Here is a 19,373-nt window from a genome sequence, read left to right as displayed (position 1 = left end):
AGACACAAATGATTCTCTTCGATATATGGGAGACCTACTTATATACATGCTGAAGAGGTGTATTAGGGAGACATCTTTTCTTCAACAGACATCTCCTGGGAGGCATTCCTCTCATACAATTGATCACATTTTTTTATTTCTCAACAAACAGAAAGAGATGGAGAGAGTGCGCCGAAAAGGTAGGGGTAACATGGACATTTGCACGAAACGACACGAGGCCGACCTGCGCGCTGCGCGGCCCATATATGCGTGTCATGCCCGTGCTCCGCTCGATGCATCATGCATCCGATCCTGCACCACCACACCCGCCCACTCGTCAAGCTCCTACGAATCCACAGCGCATGGAGGCTAATAGCAGCAGGTCGTTGCCGCACCTCGCCGAGTACGACAGCTTCTTCTTCGACGAGTCCTGCGGCCGCCTCGTCCACAGCGTCGGTCATTCCTTCCGAATCTCAACGTCGCCCTCCTTCATCGACTTGTACCCCGACGATCTCTTCTCCATCGACTTATGCAGCACAGCGAGGAGTGACTTCGATTTCGACCTGCACCCACCACCACCGGTAGTAGACTATGCCCCGCCGTCCCCCATGCTGCAGACCAGCGCGAGCCGGATCTTTCACGACGGTCGCCTCCTACCCTGCGATCCCGGAGGCGGCTCCTGCGCGGAAGAAGACGGCGACGGCCCGGTGACGAGTCAGCATCACACCGCGGACGTCCAGAGCTCGCCGTGGTCGTCGGCCTTCTCGTCGCCGAGCACGCCAGTCCCGCGGAGCCCGTGCTCCACCGCGACCAGCAAGCACGCAAGGCCGCGGCCGACAACGCTGTGTGCCGGGAGGCGCCGCGCGGGGTCGTCGCCCTGGAAGGTGCTGCGGTTCGTGATGCCACTGTACCGGAAGGTCAGAGCGATTGCGCGGAGGCACAGCAGGTTCACGTTGGCGCGCGGGGCCCCGCCGAGCGTCGCGTACCACGGCAGGGCCGACACGGACGTCCATGACGCCATCCTCTATTGCAACAAGTCCAGCGTAAGTGCATCTCTACAGTGTAGCGCACGCACGTGCACGCGCGCTCATTCACGCTTGCTGATTCATGAGTAATTTCATCTCTGTTTCAGGGGTCAGGTGTGTAGGACACTAATCGCATGTCAGCTACGTCAGACGGAGAGAATACGTGATTTTCTAAATCTTTTTTGTGGAATGATTTTCTAAATCTGTGGCAGCTTAAATATACACCTACGTAGTATTCTGTTCATCTGCGTAGTACTCTTGAGTATGGTATGGTCTTTATGTTGTGTGTGTATGTGTGCACGCGTGTTTCGAAAATGGTTCTATACTACCTCTGAATGTACTCACTCCTCAGAGTACTACGTAGATGAATTGTTATACTACTTTTTAATACTTTTATTAATAGTTATTGGATACCCCTAATTGAGTTATATGAAAAGATATACGTGACAATAAGACACGTCACATATGATGTATGCAGAAGAGAAATGGTTTTCTAGCATCTACATCTACCGTCTGTCTTCGCCTAGCTATGTGTATCACATCTTCTTGTTCTAAAACATGGATTTTTTCTTGATTTTAAATTCTATTTTATTGTATACCAGCAAAAGGAGAGCCCACTTATTAATATTTTTCTATAGTTCCATCTCTTTTATTATTTTTCAGTGTATTTTCAAGTTAGTTCATACATATAAGCAAAATCCAGACACATGAATTTCCAACACATTGAGCGACCAATGAACATAGGCTATCTATATAGCATGCATGCACTGGTAGAAAAAGGGCCTGTTGTCCCGGTTCGTAAGGGCCTTTTGTCCTGGTTCTGGAACCGGGACTAAAGGGTCGGTACTAATGCCCTGTCCTTTTAGTCCCAGTTCAATCCAGAATCGGGACAGATGGGCCTCCACGTGGCCTGTGCGCGGAGCCCAGGCAGGAGACTCTTTGGTCCCGGTTGGTGGCACCAACCGGGACCAATAGGCATCCACGCGTCAGCATTTCTGTGGTTGGGGTTTTTGTTTTTTTTAAAGGGGGGGGGGTTAATTTAGGTGTTTCATACATTGTGTTAGCTAGCTATAATTAATAGAGAGAAGTGTCCTCTCTTATGTCCGTGCTTGGTCGACGCTACGTACTATACATACGTATAGAGAGGACTAGACACGCTAGCTAGCTAGTAAGCAAACAAAGGAAACAGAAGATCGTCATGAACATATATGCATACAGAGAGAAGTGATATCGACCACCTCTCCTTCTTCGAGAGATTGGTCGAACAACAAGTTCTCGTATATCTATCCGACACTACCGGCTACATATATACAATAATTATCTCTTACAAATATAATCATACGGACTCAGGGTCCACATAGTATTCTCCGTCTTCAGGGATCACGTGGTCAAGAAAGAATGCCGCCAATTCCTCTTGAATTGCTCGCATGCGAGCTGGTGCTAGGAGTTCATCCCGCTTCCGAAACATCTAATTTAAAGAAGGGGATCAATACATATATATATATATGAATGAATGAAACTCAACACAAATGATTGTAATAAAATAAAATTGTGAATGTTGTTATTTACGTACTTCATATTGTTCGTCAGTGTAGCCCCGCTCACAGGTCGTGTGGCGGATGGACTCGTAAATGTAGTATCCACAGAAATCATTCTCTTGTTCCTGCCACAACCACTTTACAAGAAATAGAGGTCAATCAAACTGATAAGTAAGAATGCCAAATGGTATTGATGAAACTAGCGCTTGAATGACTAGTAGATGCGCGGAACATGCTACTATAGTACTTACTTTCGGGTGTCTAAATTGCAGCTCCTTCGGCAGCCCCGGAGCTTTTCTGGTGAATTTTCTCCAAACCCTGCCGGACAAAGAAAACAATTACTTGATATATCAGGAAATGAACAAAGTTGCTGATATGGTGGATAATGATCGATTTAACTTACTTCTCGAGTATTTGAGTCATGTCTGCATAGTCCTGGGGATCTTTTCGTCTTGAGTCTAAGACGGTTACTAGTCCCTGCTCAAGCTTAATCTCTAGGAGAATATAGTGGAAACTGCCCACGCATGCATAACTCATCAATTACATTACTATAACCTTGACTAATATATAAGGGAAACCGAATACGCACAAGACAGTAACACTCACTTGAAGTTGTAAGGAAAGAGTATTATATCTTTGTTTTCATTTATTACCAACGATCGTAGCAAGTTGGCCTCGGTAGCTGCGGCAGGAAATTTAACCTGAGTTGCATCTATGAGATATGTGTTAATGAACCCAATATCACCGACTTGTCTTTTCTTCAATTCGGCGATCTTCAATCTGCATAATATAGTGAGGATGATTATAAATACATGCAATGAAAGAGCTGAGCTATATAGAGAGACTTAATGACAGAAGTAGTACTACTTACAGACAATAGCAGGCGACCGTTGTTTTATCGATGGCCAATTGATTGAAAAACTGATAGAACTCCTCAAATGGAACAGGCAACAGTTCAATTCCAACGAGGTCATGCTCCTTTTTAACTTTCACATACAAAGTACTCCTCCCCCCAGAGTCTCTGCAGATTTTCAAGTACCAATCATGCAATCTTCGCATCATCGTTGATAGAGATCTTTCATCTTTGACGAGAGGCTTCCCATACTCGTATCTTTGTATCCGCACCTCCATGGGTTCATAATGTACATCGTCGGGAAGGTAATCTGCAAGATTGCTATAATCGGGCACCATCCTCGGATCATTAGCGACGTTGTGGCTAGGCACCTTGAGCGGGGGGCACGATTGCTTCGCTTGTTCGCCGAGCTGGGCAATTTGTTTCCCAGCTCATCGTTCTTTCAGCCTTTGATCACTGACAGTACTTCCCGACCGCTCCGCTTCGGCAAATTCCTTTCCAATAATGCGCTCATAGTTTCCTTTCGGCGGAGATTTGGGTGGTTTTGTCAGGGCAGCCAGAGTGCTCTTCGCTTTCACCGGATCTACCTTCTCCTCCGGAAGTGGATGTCTCTTTGCTTTCAACCCTTGAAACCAGTCATCCACTTCGGTTCGTGCGATCTCGGCGTTCTCCTCCGGGGTCCTCTTGTATGGTAACTTCTCTGGAGTCTTCAGAGAAGGACCGAATCTGTATGTCCTCCCGCCTCTGGCTGTACTGCTAGACGCCGGCCGAGCAGACGGAGTGGTTGTCTTCTTTACTTGCTTACGAGGCGGAGGAGAAGGACTACGACGCGCCAGAGCAGCCGGAGCGGCGGCAGGTCTCTTCCGCCCTTGCTGACGAGGCGGAGAAGGAGGAGGCTGGCTGCTCGGGCGCGTCGGCGCAGGCGGAGAAGGAGCCGGTCGAGTGCCCTGATCGTCACTCGCCGGAGGAGGAGGCGGTGGAGGAGGCGGAGTGCCCTGACTTGCCGGAGGAGGAGAAGGAGGCGGAGGCGTCCAGTTCGGAAGGTTGATGAGCTCCTTCCGCCATAGGCATGGAGTCTTCAGAGCAGACCCCAGCCTAGTCTCCCCTTCACCGGTAGGGTGGTCAAGCTGGAGGTCCTCAAATCCCTCCATTATTTCATCCACCATCACCCTAGCATATCCTTCTGGAATCGGCCGGCAGTGAAAAGTTGCGCCGGGTTCAGTAGGATAAACAGAGCCAACAGCCGCCTTGACCTTCAAATTCATCCATTGCGTCATAAGGTGGCAATTTTGAGACTCCGTGAGCATCCACGGGATAGCTGGCAGGAGCCGTCAAGGCATGCTCCGGCTGAAGCAGCTCGGTGGAAGCCACGCTGCTTCTCCGCTAAGATGGCGAGGTAGCTCCGGGGGAAGCTTCGGCAGTACATTTGCTGCGATTTGCTTCTCGTTCCTCTATCGCTTGTACCCTTGCTTGCAGCGCCTGCATTTGGGCCTGCTGCACTTTTTTCCTCCTCTCATGGGATTTGTAACCGCCTGCGTCCGGAAACCCAACCTTCCACGGAATGGAGCCTGGCGTGCCTCGTGTCCGTCCAGGGTGCTCAGGATTCCCGAGGGCCATTGTGAGCTCGTCGTTCTCTCTGTCTGGAAGGAACGTCCCTTGCTGCGCTGCTTCGATATAGTGCTGAAGCTTCCTGACTGGTATGTCCATTTGATCATTTGTCCAAATGCACTTCCTTGTTACAGGGTCCAAGGTTCCGCCAGCCCCGAAGAACCAAGTCCGGCAACGGTCTGGCCAGTTAATTGTCTCTGGTTCGATCCCTTTATCAACCAAATCATTCTTAGTCTTGGCCCACTTAGGCCGGGCTACGAGGTAGCCACCTGACCCCGTGCGATGGTGATGCTTCTTCTTCGCAGCATTTTGCTTGTTTGTCGCCGACATCTTCTTACTCTTTTCCGATGTCTTGTGGGCCACAAATGCGGGCCAGTGATCTCTGATCTTCTCATATCTGCCCTTGAATTCTGGTGTCTCATTATTTTCGACAAACTTATTCAGCTCTTTCTTCCACCTCCTGAATAGTTCTGCCATCCTCTTAAGAGCAAAAGACTTGATTAATTGCTCTTTAACTGGGTTCTCTGGATTATCCTCTGGCGGTAGGGTGAAATTTGACTTTAGCTCAGTCCAAAGATCATTTTTCTACATATCATTGACATAAGACACCTCAGGGTCTTCTGTAGCCGGCTTAAACCATTGCTGGATGCTGATCGGGATCTTGTCCCTAACCAGAACCCCGCACTGAGAAACAAATGCGTTCTTTGTTCGGATGGGTTCAATCGGTTGGCCGTCGGGCGCGATTGCTATGATCTCAAACCTTTCATCCGAGCTCAACTTTTTCTTCGGGCCTCGTCTCTTTACCGAAGTTGTGCTCGATCCGGAGGGCTAGAAAAAAGAAAAAAGACTTAATTAATATGTGTACATACCAAAACAATGAATGCATCAAATAGCTAGTCAGCACAGGCTTAACTAATATATATACCTGGCCAGACTCGGTTCGGTCACCGGAGCCGTCATCACGGTCTCCTTCTTGCACCGGCATTGGGTCACCGGAGCCGTCCTCATGTTCTTCTTCTTGCACCGGCATTAGGTCACCGTAGCTAGCTTCTTCACCCTCTCCTTCCAGACCATCGGTGTCGTTGAGAAACAACGAGACGACATCACTTCCTTCCGCGATTATGTCCCTCAACAACGCTTCTTTTGCTTCGTCTCGGGCGGTGTCCATAGTTTCTACAAATATTTACAACATGGCAATTATTATTCAAACATGACAGATGGATATATTAGTGGCAAACGTAGAACTAGCTACCTAATCATAGTAAGGAATCATATATATTAATTAGTGGCCTCGACGCTGCTTCTCTAGGGTTTGGGGTGGCCTCGACAACGCTTCAAGGGTTTGGGGTGGCCTCGAGAACGCTTCAAGGAGGGGGTAATATCGACCCCCCCCCACGTGTTGAAGCTATCGGGAGGGGGTATATATCGACAACGATGACACTACATCTATGTCCCTCGACGACCCTCGTTCCCGATAAAAAAAAAGAGGAAGAAGAAGAAAAAAAAGAGGAGAAGAAAGAATAGAGGAGTTCGAGGAGTAGAACTCCTCTATTCTTTCTTCTCCTCTTTTTTTTCTTCTTCCTCTTCTTTTTTTATCCTCTTCTTCCTCTCATGTTCGAGAGGATCGCCGAGGGGTCGGGAGGTTGCCTAGTGTCAAAGGATTCAACAAAACCATGTCTTCATCATTAGGCGAAAGTAACAGGTGCATGATGGTACAAAGCTCTCCAAAGTTATTTTGGAACGGAGTCCTAGATAGGATAATTCGCTTTTTGGTACAAAGTTCAGCAAGAACCTTCCAAATATCGTTATTTGGAAGGCCTTTGCTGAAATTCATACAAAAAGGCAAATTATCCTATCCGGGACACCATTCCAAAATAACTTTGGAGGACTTCGTCATGCCCTAGTTACTTCTGGCTAATGATGAAGCCATGGATTTCTTCAATACTTTGACACTAGGAAACCTCTCTCTCGACCCCTCGGCGATCCTCGACCCCTGGAACCCTCGACGACCCTGAAACCCTCGACCCCTCGGCGATCCTCTTCTTCCTCTCATGTTCGAGAGGATCGCCGAGGGGTCGGGAGGTTGCCTAGTGTCAAAGGATTCAACAAAACCATGTCTTCATCATTAGGCGAAAGTAATAGGTGCATGATGGTACGAAGCTCTCCAAAGTTATTTTGGAACGGAGTCCTAGATAGGATAATTCGCTTTTTGGTACAAAGTTCAGCAAGAACCTTCCAAATATCATTATTTGGAAGGCCTTTGCTGAAATTCATACAAAAAGGCAAATTATCCTATCCGGGACACCATTCCAAAATAACTCTGGAGGACTTCGTCATGCCCTCGTTACTTCCGGCTAATGATGAAGCCATGGATTTCTTCAATACTTTGACACTAGGAAACCTCTCATATATATCCATCTATAGCCACATACATATATAAATGGAAAAAATGCTATGAACAAAAATACACATATACTTGGTAAATATTCTATGAAACATCGTTTCTCATATATATATCAATGCATACATCCATGGATCAACATTGCTCATATATCCATAGTCATATATAAAAACTTTCTGCCTATGAACAAAAAAACTTTCTATGAACAAAAAACTTTGTATGAACAAAAAAACATTTTTGACATATTTAGCACATTCTAAATTTTCCTAACTCTTTTACAACCACAAAAGTTACTCCAACTTCATGACAGTACCCACACTCCATTTCACCAAAAACCTTCTGATCCATAGTTTAAATTTTTTAAATTTCATTCAAATGAAATTTGAACCAGATTCAAATTCCTTGCCGAAAACCTATTCTAAACCAATCAAAAGGTTTGCTGCTGCTCCACTCCTTCTCCTCTCCTCTCCTTCTCGTCTCCTTCTTCTCTTCAATGCGTCGGGGCCGGCGGCGACCATGGAGCAGGGGCAGAGAGCAAGGGCCGCACTCGATCGGGACCATGGGAAAGGGGGGGCTCACTTCGAGGGGGCGGCGATGGCAGGAGTCTGGCGACGAGGACGGCGGGCTCGGGGCGGCACGCAGTGACGGGGACGGTGCGCGGCCGGCGACAGGGACGAGGAGGGGTGGGCTCGGGGAGGCACGCAGCGACGGGGACGACGAGGATGGTGGGCTCGGGGATGACGACGATGAGGACGGCGCGGGCTCGTGGAGGCGATGACGTTGGCGGCGGCGGCGTAGGTGGCGAGGTGGAGTAGCCTGACGGCGTCGTCGGCGGGGGAGGGGGAAACTGGCAGTGCAAACTGAAAATTTTCACAAGTGTTGTATATATAGACAGAGCATTGGTCACGGTTCGTGGCACCAACCGTGACCAATGCCCCCTTTAGTCCCGGTTGGTGCCAGCAACCGGGACCAAATGCCTCTTTTCAGCAGCCCAAAGGGCGGGAAGCGGCGGCCTTTGGTCCCGGTTGGTGGCACCAACCGGGACCAATGGCCTTGTGCTGCCCCGCGCCCAAAAGTTTAGTCCCACCTCGCTAGTTGAGAGGGCTCGGGAGTGGTTTATAAGCGCTGCTGCGCCCACCCTCCCGAGCTCCTCTCAACTGCAGGCTTTCAGGCCTAATCTATCACTGCAATGCCTATGGGCCTACTGGGCCTGCTGCGGGCCTGAATCCTGGCCCATGGTAGAGTTTCTAGTCGTATTCAGGCCGTGGTGGCCCAGTAGGTGGCATTTTTTTGTTTTTTTTGTTGCTTTATTTATTTTCTTTTGTTTTTTGCTTTATTTTTTAATTCTTTATGCTTTTAGTTTTAGAAAAATTATAAACTTTTTGTTAATGCCATTAGTTTTCAAATTTGAAAACACTTTTTTAGTTTTTTAGTTTTTTTTGTTGCTTTATTTATTTTATTTTGTGATTAACTTTACTATAAAAATATTTTTTTCCTGTTTTTTGATTTGTTTTTTGCATTATTTATTTTCTTTTGTTTTTTGCTTTAATTTCTAATTCTGTTTGCTTTTAGGTTAGCAAAATTATAAACTTTCTGTTAGTGCCATTAGTTTTAGAAAAATTATAAACTTTCTGTTAGTGCCATTAGTTTTCAAATTTGAAAACACTTTTTTAGTTTTTTGTTTTCTTTGTTGCTTTATTTATTTTATTTTGTGATTAACTTTACTATAAAAATAGTTTTTTCCTGTTTTTTTGATTTGTTTTTTGCATTATTTATTTTCTTTTGTTTTTTGCTTTAATTTTTAATTCTGTTTGCTTTTAGGTTAGCAAAATTATAAACTTTCTGTTAGTGCCATTAGTTTTAGAAAAATTATAAACTTTCTGTTAGTGCCATTAGTTTTCAAATTTGAAAACACTTTTTTAGTTTTTTTGTTTTCTTTGTTGCTTTATTTATTTTATTTTGTGATTAACTTTACTATAAAAATAGTTTTTTCCTATTTTTTTGATTTGTTTTTTGCATTATTTATTTTCTTTTGTTTTTTGCTTTAATTTTTAATTCTGTTTGCTTTTAGGTTAGCAAAATTATAAACTTTCTGTTAGTGCCATTAGTTTTAGAAAAATTATAAACTTTCTGTTAGTGCCATTAGTTTTCAAATTTGAATAGTTAAAATTTGAATTCTTTGAAAATTGTTTGAATCACAAGTTTGTGATTAACTTACTAAAAAAATGAGAATAGATGCGCTTATAGAGAAAATTCAACCTAAATTCCTAGTAAATTTCTATGAATTTCAGAGAAATTCACTATGAATTTAGGTTAAACTTTTCTCTATTAGGGCATCTATTTTCACTTCGAGAGGAGCTCAACAAGGCAGAGAGGGAAGGGCTTATAAATCGGTGTGAGCCCCCTTCGGTTGGCGAGGTGGGACTAAACTCCGCCCGCAACGAGGACCAACCCTTTAGTCCCGATTGTGGCACAAACCGAGACTAATGGTCATGGGCCAGGGGCAAGGAGCAAAATTATAAACTTTCTGTTAGTGCCATTAGTTTTAGAAAGTTGAAAGTTGGCATGGGCCAGGGACTAATGGTGTTGGTATTACGAGGGCCGAACCATAAGACATGAAAGCATTTCAAATGAACTCTGAAAAAGTTGAAAGTTGGGATGGTATCATAATTTCACCCACATAGCATGTGCATGTACAAAACGGACAATGGTAGGATGTTCATGTGTTACAAAGTTGGCATGGTATCATCATAATAGTTGCGGGAGAAAGTCTTCACTTTTTCTTCGCTTGTGTCATTTGCTTATTGTGCCGTAACCATGGATAATCTTCATTGTTTATCAGGATGCTTGGGTCAGCCTTGACATTGAAGGGAGGAATTTCATGAAACTTTTCATAATCTTCAGACATGTCTGTCTTGCCGTCCACTCCCAGGATGTCCCTTTTTCCTGAAAGAACTATGTGGCGCTTTGGCTCATCGTATGATGTATTCTCTTCCTTATCTTTTCTTTTTCTCGGTTTGGTAGACATGTCCTTCACATAGATAACTTGTGCCACATCATTGGCTAGGACGAACGGTTCATCAGTGTACCCAAGATTTTTCAGATCCACTGTTGTCATTCCGTACTGTGGGTCTACCTGTACCCCGCCGCCTAACAGATTGACCCATTTGCACTTAAACAAAGGGACCTTAAAATCAGGTCCGTAGTCAAGTTCCCATATGTCCACTATGTAACCATAATATGTGTCCTTTCCGCTCTCGGTTGCTGCATCAAAGCGGACACCGCTATTTTGGTTGGTGCTCTTTTGATCTTGGGCGATCGTGTAAAATGTATTCCCATTTATCTCGTATCCTTTGTAAGTCAACACAGTCAAAGATGGTCCCCTGGACAACAAGTACAACTCATCACAAACAGTGTTGTCACCTCTGAGACGTGTTTCCAACCAACAGCTGAAAGTCCTGATGTGTTCACATGTAATCCAGTCACCGCACTGCTCTGGGTGTTTGGAGCACAAACTGTTCTTGTGTTCATCGACATACGGGGTCACCAAGGTAGAGTTTTGTAGAACTGTGTAGTTTGCTTGAGACCAAGAATATCTGTCCCTGCATATTATTGAGTCTCTTCCAAGAGTGCCTTTTCCAGTCAGTCTCCCCTCATACCGCGATTTAGGGAGACCTATCTTCTTAAGGCCAGGAATGAAGTCAACACAAAACCCGATAACATCCTCTGTTTGATGGCCCATGGAGATGCTTCCTTCTGGCCTAGCGCGGTTACGGACATATTTCTTTAGGACTCCCATGAACCTCTCAAAGGGGAACATATTGTGTAGAAATACGGGCCCCAGGATGACAATCTCGTCGACTAGATGAACTAGGACGTGCGTCATGATATTGAAGAAGGATGGTGGGAACACCAGCTCGAAACTGACAAGACATTGTGCCACATCACTCCTTAGCCTTGGTACAATTTCTGGATCGATCACCTTCTGAGAGGTTGCATTGAGGAATGCACATAGCTTCACAATGGCTAATCGGACGTTTTCCGGTAGAAGCCCCCTCAATGCAACCGGAAGCAGTTGCGTCATAATCACGTGGCAGTCATGAGACTTTAGGTTCTGAAACTTTTTCTCTGGCATATTTATTATTCCCTTTATATTCGACGAGAAGCCAGTCGTGACCTTCATACTGAGCAGGCATTCAAAGAAGATTTCTTTCTCTTCTTTCGTAAGAGCGTAGCTAGCAGGACCTTTATACTGCTTCGGAGGCATGCCGTCTTTTTCGTGCAAACGTTGCAGGTCCTCCCGTGCCTCAGGTGTATCTTTTGTCTTCCCATACACGCCCAAGAAGCCTAGCAGGTTCACGCAAAGGTTCTTCGTCACGTGCATCACGTCGATTGAGGAGCGGACCTCTAGGTCTTTCCAGTAGGGTAGGTCCCAAAATATAGATTTCTTCTTCCACATGGGTGTGTGTCCCTCAGCGTCATTCGGAACAGCTAGTCCACCGGGACCCTTTCCAAAGATTACGTAGTGTAAATCATTGACCATAGCAAGCACGTGATCACCGGTGTGCATGGCGGGCTTCTTCCAGTGATCTGCCTCGCCTTTGAAATGCTTGCCTTTCTTTCGACATTGATGGTTGGTCGGAAGAAATCGACGATGGCCCAGGTACACATTCTTCCTGCATTTGTCCAGGTATATACTTTCAGTGTCATCTAAACAGTGCGTGCATGCGTAGTATCCTTTGTTTGTCTGTCCTGAAAGGTTACTGAGAGCGGGCCAATCGTTGATGGTCATGAACAGCAACGCCTTAAGGTTAAATTCCTCCTGTCTGTGCTCATCCCACGTACGTACACCGTTTCCATTCCACAGTTGTAAAAGTTCTTCAACTAATGGCCTTAGGTACACATCAATTTCGTTGTCGGGTTGCTTAGGGCCTTGGATGAGAACTGGCATCATAATGAACTTCCGCTTCATGCACATCCAAGGAGGAAGGTTATACATACATAGAGTCACGGGCCAGGTGCTGTGATTGCTGCTCTGCTCCCCGAAAGGATTAATGCCATCCGCGCTTAAAGCAAACCATACATTCCTTGGGTCCTTTGCAAACTCATCCCAGTACTTTCTCTTGATTTTTCTCCACTGCGACCCGTCAGCGGGTGCTCTCAACTTCCCATCTTTCTTTCGGTTCTCACTGTGCCATCGCATCAACTTGGCATGCTCTTCGTTTCTGAACAGACGTTTCAACCGTGGTATTATAGGAGCATACCACATCAACTTCGCAGGAACCCTCTTCCTGAGGGGCTCGCCGTCAACATCACAGGGTCATCTCGTCTGATCTTATACCACAATGCACCGCATACCGGGCATGTGTTCAGATCCTTGTATGCACCGCGGTAGAGGATGCAGTCATTAGGGCATGCATGTATCTTCTCCACCTCCAATCCTAGAGGGCATACGACCTTCTTTGCTATGTATGTACTGTCGGGCAATTCGTTATCCTTTGGAAGCTTCTTCTTCAATATTTTTAGTAGCTTCTCAAATCCTTTGTCAGCTACAGCATTCTCTGCCTTCCACTGCAGCAATTCCAGTACAGTACCAAGCTTTGTGTTGCCATCTTCGCAATTGGGGTATAACCCTTTTTTGTGATCCTCTAACATGCGATCGAACTTCAGCTTCTCCTTTTGACTTTCGCATTGCGTCCTTGCATCGACAATGACCCGGCGGAGATCATCATCATCGGGCACATCGTCTGGTTCCTCTTGATCTTCAGCAGCTTCACCCGTTGCAGCATCATTGGGCACATCGTCTGGTTCCTCTTGATCTTAACCAGCTGCCCCCGTTGCAGCATCACCGTATTCAGGGGGCACATAGTTGTCATCGTACTCTTCTTCTTCGCCGTCTTCCATCATAACAGCTATTTCTCCGTGCCTCGTCCAAACATTATAGTGTGGCATGAAACCCTTGTAAAGCAGGTGGGAGTGAAGGATTTTCCGGTTAGAGTAAGACCTCGTATTCCCACATTGAGTGCATGGACAACACATAAAACCATTCTGCTTGTTTGCCTCAGCCACATCGAGAAACTCATGCACGCCCTTAATGTACTCGCGGGTGTGTCTGTCACCGTACATCCATTGCCGGTTCATCTGCGTGCATTATATATAATTAAGTGTCCAAATTAATAGAAGTTCATCATCACATTAAAACCAAAGTGCATACATAGTTCTCATCTAACAACATATAGCTCTCCAGAGCATCTAATTAATTAAACCATACATTGAAACTATGTAAAACATTTCAATGTGAAAACAAATGCGATCATAATCGCAACCAAGGTAACAATTGATCCAACGGCATAATGATACCAAGCCTCGGTATGAATGGCATATTTTCTAATCTTTCTAATCTTCAAGCGCATTGCATCCATCTTGATCTTGTGATCATCGATGACATCCGCAACATGCAACTCCAATATCATCTTCTCCTCCTCAATTTTTTTTTATTTTTTCCTTCAACAAATTGTTTTCTTCTTCAACTAAATTTAACCTCTCGACAGTAGGGTCGGTTGGCATTTCCGATTCACATACATCCTACATAAATAAAATCTATGTCACGTTGGTCGGCATAATTTTTATGAACAATAAATAAACCAATAGTTATAAAGATAATATATATACCACATCCGAATCATAGACAGGACGAGGGCCGACGGGGGCGGATACCAAAACCATCGCACTATATAAGATGCAATAATAAAAGTAAGAAAATAATACAAGTATCTATGTAAACATACAAGTAAGAATATTTTTCCTTTCAGAAAGAAGATAAGAACAAGAGGCTCACCACGGTGGTGCCGACGATGAGCTCGGCACGGGTGATCGACGGCGGTGAAGACGGGGACGGGGCGTGACGGACCGCTAAACCTAGACAAATATTATGGAAAATGGAGCTTGAAGGCCGAGCTTGGAGAGGAGAAAGCTTAAGTAGTGTGGCTCGGGCATTCCATCGAACACCTTGTGTGCATAGGAGGTGAGCTAGAGCACCACCAAGCCCTCTCCCCCTCAGCCAGAGAAAAACAGAGCACTGGGGTGCGCTGCTCGCGAGCGAGGGGTATATATAGGCACCTCATTGGTCCCGGTTGGTAACATGAGCCGGGACTAAAGGGAAGCCTTTGGTCCCGGTTCAAGCCACCAACCGGGACCAATGGTGGTGGGCCAGGAGCAAGGCCCATTGGTCCCGGTTCATCCCACCAACCGGGACCAAAAGGTCCAGATGAACTGGGACCAATGGCCCACGTGGCCCGGCCGGCCCCCTGGGCTCACGAACCAGGACCTATGCCCACATTGGTCCCGGTTCTGGACTGAACCGGGACTAATGGGCTGACCCGGCCAGGACCAAAGCCCTATTTTCTACTAGTGATGCTAGAAACAACGTATATCTATATAACTAACACATAATAAAGCAAATTGGGTTTCTTTCGTCCGTAATGATATTTTTCAGAAAAGTTCCTCTATTTTAGAGAATTCAACCTGCAATCCTCTTTTAAGTTAAAACGAATCGTTATTTTCGTATTTTACACAAAAGTCCTTGTCTTTTCTTGAAATCAACCCGCCGTCTGGATTTAAGTTACACCCAAACCGTTATTTTACATTTTTCGAAAACCCCCCTAATGTTTTAGATAATTCATCCGCGGATCATATTTAAGTCAAACAAATGCTTTTTAAAATCATCCATATCTTTTAAACCGTAACTCCGATTTGAACATGTTATATATGAAATTTGATTAAAAAAATATGTAGAATATGAATATGAGATTATTTTACCTGTTAAGTATTTTTAAATATTATTTTGGAATATATTTGAGTCAAAAAATGATTTTCTAAATTATCTGTATCTTTTAAACCGTAACTTCGATTTTAACATATTATATATTAAATTTTATTAAAAAATGTGTGGAATCTAAATATGATGTTAATTTTACCTGTTAAATATTTTAAAAATATTGTTATGGAAGCAAACTTATAATTTATAGTGCAGGAGTCATTTTTTTTCATACCGGCGGTGATCCGGATTGCAAATAAACACCCAACTATAACCATATACGGAAAAGAAAACATCGATAACTACACATGCATACCTCTGAAAAATGTTGCAGGGGAAAACAACAGATTTCTCATCGCGAGAGAGAGGGAGAGAGAGAGGGAGAGGGAGGAGAGAGGGAGATAGAGACGCCTTAGGATTAATCATATTCAACACACGTTTTTTGTTGTTTTGTGTGAACACCGAGGCCATCGCCGGCGAGGGTGAGAAGGAGGATAAGCGGCAACACAAATATGATGCCTCGCAAAAATAAAGGAGATGGACCTATTGTGGTCTTGAGTGATGATTGTTGAGTTAAGAGCGCATGTTATGTTTTCTCTCCCGTCGCAACGCACGGGCTCTTTTGCTAGTCTATATAACACATGGAACGGAGGGAGTAATAAAGTAAGCGCTATTATGAGACATACTCCCTCCGTTCTAAAATAAGTGACTCAAGTTTATACTAACTTTGTACTAAAATAGCAATCTATGATGGCATCTAAAATAGCAATCTATCACTAGTAGAAAAAGGGCCACTTGTCCCGGTTCGTAAGGGCCTTTTGTCCCGGTTTGGGAACCGGGACTAAAAGGTTGTTACTAATGCCCTTGGCCTTTAGTCCCGGTTCTTGCACGAACCGGGACAGATGGGCCTCCACATGGCCGGTGCGGCGAGCCCAGGCAGGAGGCCCTTTGGTCCCAGTTGGTGGCACCAACCGGGACCAATAGGCATCCACGCGTCAACTGTTCAGGGGCTAGGGTTTTCGTTTTTTTTGAAGGGGGGGTTTGGGGGTTTTGTATGGTTAATTAAGGTGTTTCATATATTGTGTTAGGTAGCTAATTAATTAATAGAGAAAAGTGTCCTCTCTTATCTCCGTGCTTGGTCGACGCTACGTACTATACGTATAGAGAGCACTCGACACGCTAGCTAGTAAGCAAAAATGAAGGAAACAGAAGATCTTCATAACATATGCATATAGAGAGAAGTGATATCGAACTCTCCTTCTCCGAGAGATTGGTCGAACAACAAGTTTCCGTATATCAATCCGACGCTACTGGCTACATATATACAATATAAGATCTCTTACAATATAATCCCCTAATTATATATGAAGACAGGGTCCACATAGTATTCTTCGTTGAAAGGATCGATATAGTTGACTAGAGGGGGGGTGAATAGGCAACTAGCAATTTTTAGCTTTTCTTTAACAATTTAAACTTTGCATCAAAGTAGGTTGTCTAGAAATGCAACTAAGTGAGCAACCTATATGATGCAACAAAGATAAGTACACAAGCAAGCAAGAGATATATCACAAATAAGCTTGCACAAGTAAAGGCACGAGATAACCAAGAGTGGAGCCGGTGGAGACGAGGATGTGTTACCGAAGTTCCTTCCCTTTTGAGGGGAAGTACGTCTCCGTTGGAGTGGTGTGGAGGCACAATGCTCCCCGAGAAGCCACTAGGGCCACCGTATTCTCCTCACGCCCTCACACAATGCGAGATGCCGTGATTCCACTATTGGTGCCCTTGGAGGCGGCGACCGAACCTTTACAAATAAGGTTGGGGCAATCTCCACAACTCAATTGGAGGCTCCCAACGACACCACGAAGCTTCACCATAATGGACTATGGCTCCGCGGTGACCTCAACCGTCTAGGGTGCTCAAACACCCAAGACTAACAAGATCTGCAAGGGATTAGTCGGGGGAATCAAATTTCTCTTGGTGGAAGTGTAGATCGGGGCCTTCTCAACCACTCTCGAGCAAATCAACAAGTTTGATTGGCTAGGGAGTGAGATCGGGCGAAAATGGAGCTCGGAGCAACAATGGAGCTTAGGGTTGGAAGAGGTGGTCAACTAGAGGAAGAAGACACCCCTTTTATAGCTATGGACAAAATCCAACCGTTATCCACTTAACCAGCCCGCGACTTGCGGTACTACCGCTCCTGACAAGCGGTACTACCGCGAGGCCATGCGGTACTACCGCTCCTGAAAAGCGGTACTACCGCAAGGCCATGCGGTACTACCATGAGGGGCCACGGTACTACCGCCGCAACGGCAGGGACTAGAACAGGCTGACTGAGAACGGTACTTCCGCACGCGCGGTACTACCACTCCCCCTTGCGGTACTACCGCAAGGCAGGAAAGTCCTAACCTGGGAAGGGCGCGGATGAATAAAAATACATCTGTGCCTACTTCCGCTGCAAACGAGAAGATGCAAAAATACGACATGGAACTACCGCTGGGGAGCGGTACTACCGCATGGCAGCTGAACCAGGCCGCGCGCGGTACTACCGCAGAGGCGCGGATGTAATAAATTACATCCGCCCCTACTACTGCAAATCAGCAGCACTTGGCCTGGGGGCCACGGTACTACGACTCCAGAGGAGCGGTACTACCGTCAGCTCCGGCGGTACTACCGCTCCGGGGAGCAGTACTACCGCAAGCCCAACATCAGCAGCCAGGACACTTGCATAGGGGAAAAACGGAGCATGCTCTAAAGCGCAGGGGAAAGGTGGAGACAAGGAAGAAATGTGTACGTGATGATTCCACCCGAACCTTTCCGACGCGGACCCCCTCTTAACCGTACGGCTTTCCTTCGACTCAAAACCACCAAAAAGAAACATAGAAAAACGCCGTCTTCAATAGTCTTCGAGGGGCACCAAACCGTCTTGTGCCTAGCGATGAAACGTCTGGGAAACTCAAGGCACACGATTAGTCCGCAAAAGCATTGTCATCAATCACCAAAACACCTTAGGGGTAAATATGCCCTTACAATCTCCCCCTTTTTGGTGGATTGATGACAATACGGGATTTGCACAAGGGAAATAATATTGAGCAAACGCAAACCCCTCCTCTCTAGAATATAGATGGGCTCCCCCTAGATGTGTGCAAACTAGATGGGTGCTTTGGACTGCATGGCACACATACTAGGATCAAAACTCCTCCTATATTTTAGAGACAAGGCATATCTTGCAATAGTAATGCTAACACTAGACAAGGTAGCAAATAAGAGCATAACATAAGTAGCACAATCATAATCTCACTAAGATAGGATAGAGTGCATATGTATTACACCATATGAAGGATAAGTCTCAAAGGCGCAAACCAAACCGAAGCAAATGAGGTCCAAACGACAAAGCAAACACACCAAACACGACACACGACTCGCAAGAATGCAAATCCCTACACTCTCTCCCTCTTTGGCATCGAGACGCCAAAAAGGCAGAGAGGACACCTACACACAAGGGGTGGCTCAGGCAGAGAAATCATCCCAATTCTCCTCGTGCTCCTCGTCAGACTCGGCGGCGGGGACGGTCTCCTCGATGTCCTCCTTAGAACTAGTCCACTTGAAGCCTTTTTCGCCATCCGTGCAGCCTCTGGCATGATGGCATCCTCAGAACCGCCAGAGACGTCCTCTCCAAAGAGCCTCATAACCTTCTTGTTGCGGCGGCGACTCTCCTTGGATGCCACGTGAGTCATGTACTGCCCCTTTGCTTGCATGCAGAAAAGAGTCTTCATCTTGTCCTTCAACTTCTTGGCCCACGAGGGCTCAGAGGAAGGTTGGGAAGACCTAGCAGCATGGTCCTCAGCAACATCCTCTACACCAGCCTCCTCCTCATCAACAACCCTCCTAGCAGCAGACGCCTTAGCATGAGTAGTAGTGTTGGCCCAGTTGGGCTTGACACGGAGACTGATGGGCTCATGCCGAATCCAGTCTGGAGCAAGGAACTCATCACTAGGGTACAACTTCTCCCAAGTCTCAGAGATCAATAGAAACAGGTATGGTCCATAGATAGGTACCTTGCGGGTGAACACCGCAAACCGAAGCTCACACCACATGATGTGGGAGACATCAAGTGGCTGAGTCTGAGACACTCGTGCCTCCTCGCACAGGAGCA

At 45.8% G+C, this 19,373-nt stretch overlaps 1 protein-coding gene across 1 annotated transcript; it reads left to right on the top strand.

Moving 5' to 3' along the window:
- The first annotated feature begins 245 nt into the window (after window positions 1-245).
- LOC147973807 (uncharacterized) lies at window positions 246-1,221 on the top strand. The gene is made up of 3 exons (XM_087524797.1): window positions 246-1,022; window positions 1,112-1,118; window positions 1,217-1,221. Exons 1-3 carry the CDS (start codon window positions 246-248, stop codon window positions 1,219-1,221), a joined length of 789 nt encoding a protein of 262 aa, XP_087380923.1.
- The last annotated feature ends 18,152 nt before the right edge of the window (window positions 1,222-19,373 follow it).

The sequence above is a fragment of the Triticum urartu genome, chromosome 5A, assembly GCF_056163025.1.
Source record: "Triticum urartu cultivar PI428250 chromosome 5A, HENAU_Tu73, whole genome shotgun sequence".
Classification (NCBI taxonomy): domain Eukaryota; kingdom Viridiplantae; phylum Streptophyta; class Magnoliopsida; order Poales; family Poaceae; genus Triticum; species Triticum urartu.
Note: the sequence above shows the minus strand (reverse complement) of the source record. Positions and strands in the feature narration are given on the sequence as shown.

Coding starts and splice junctions, on each gene's coding strand:
- LOC147973807 (XM_087524797.1), top strand. CDS start 246: ATGCGTGTCATGCCCGTGCTCCGCTCGATGCATCATGCATCCGATCCT.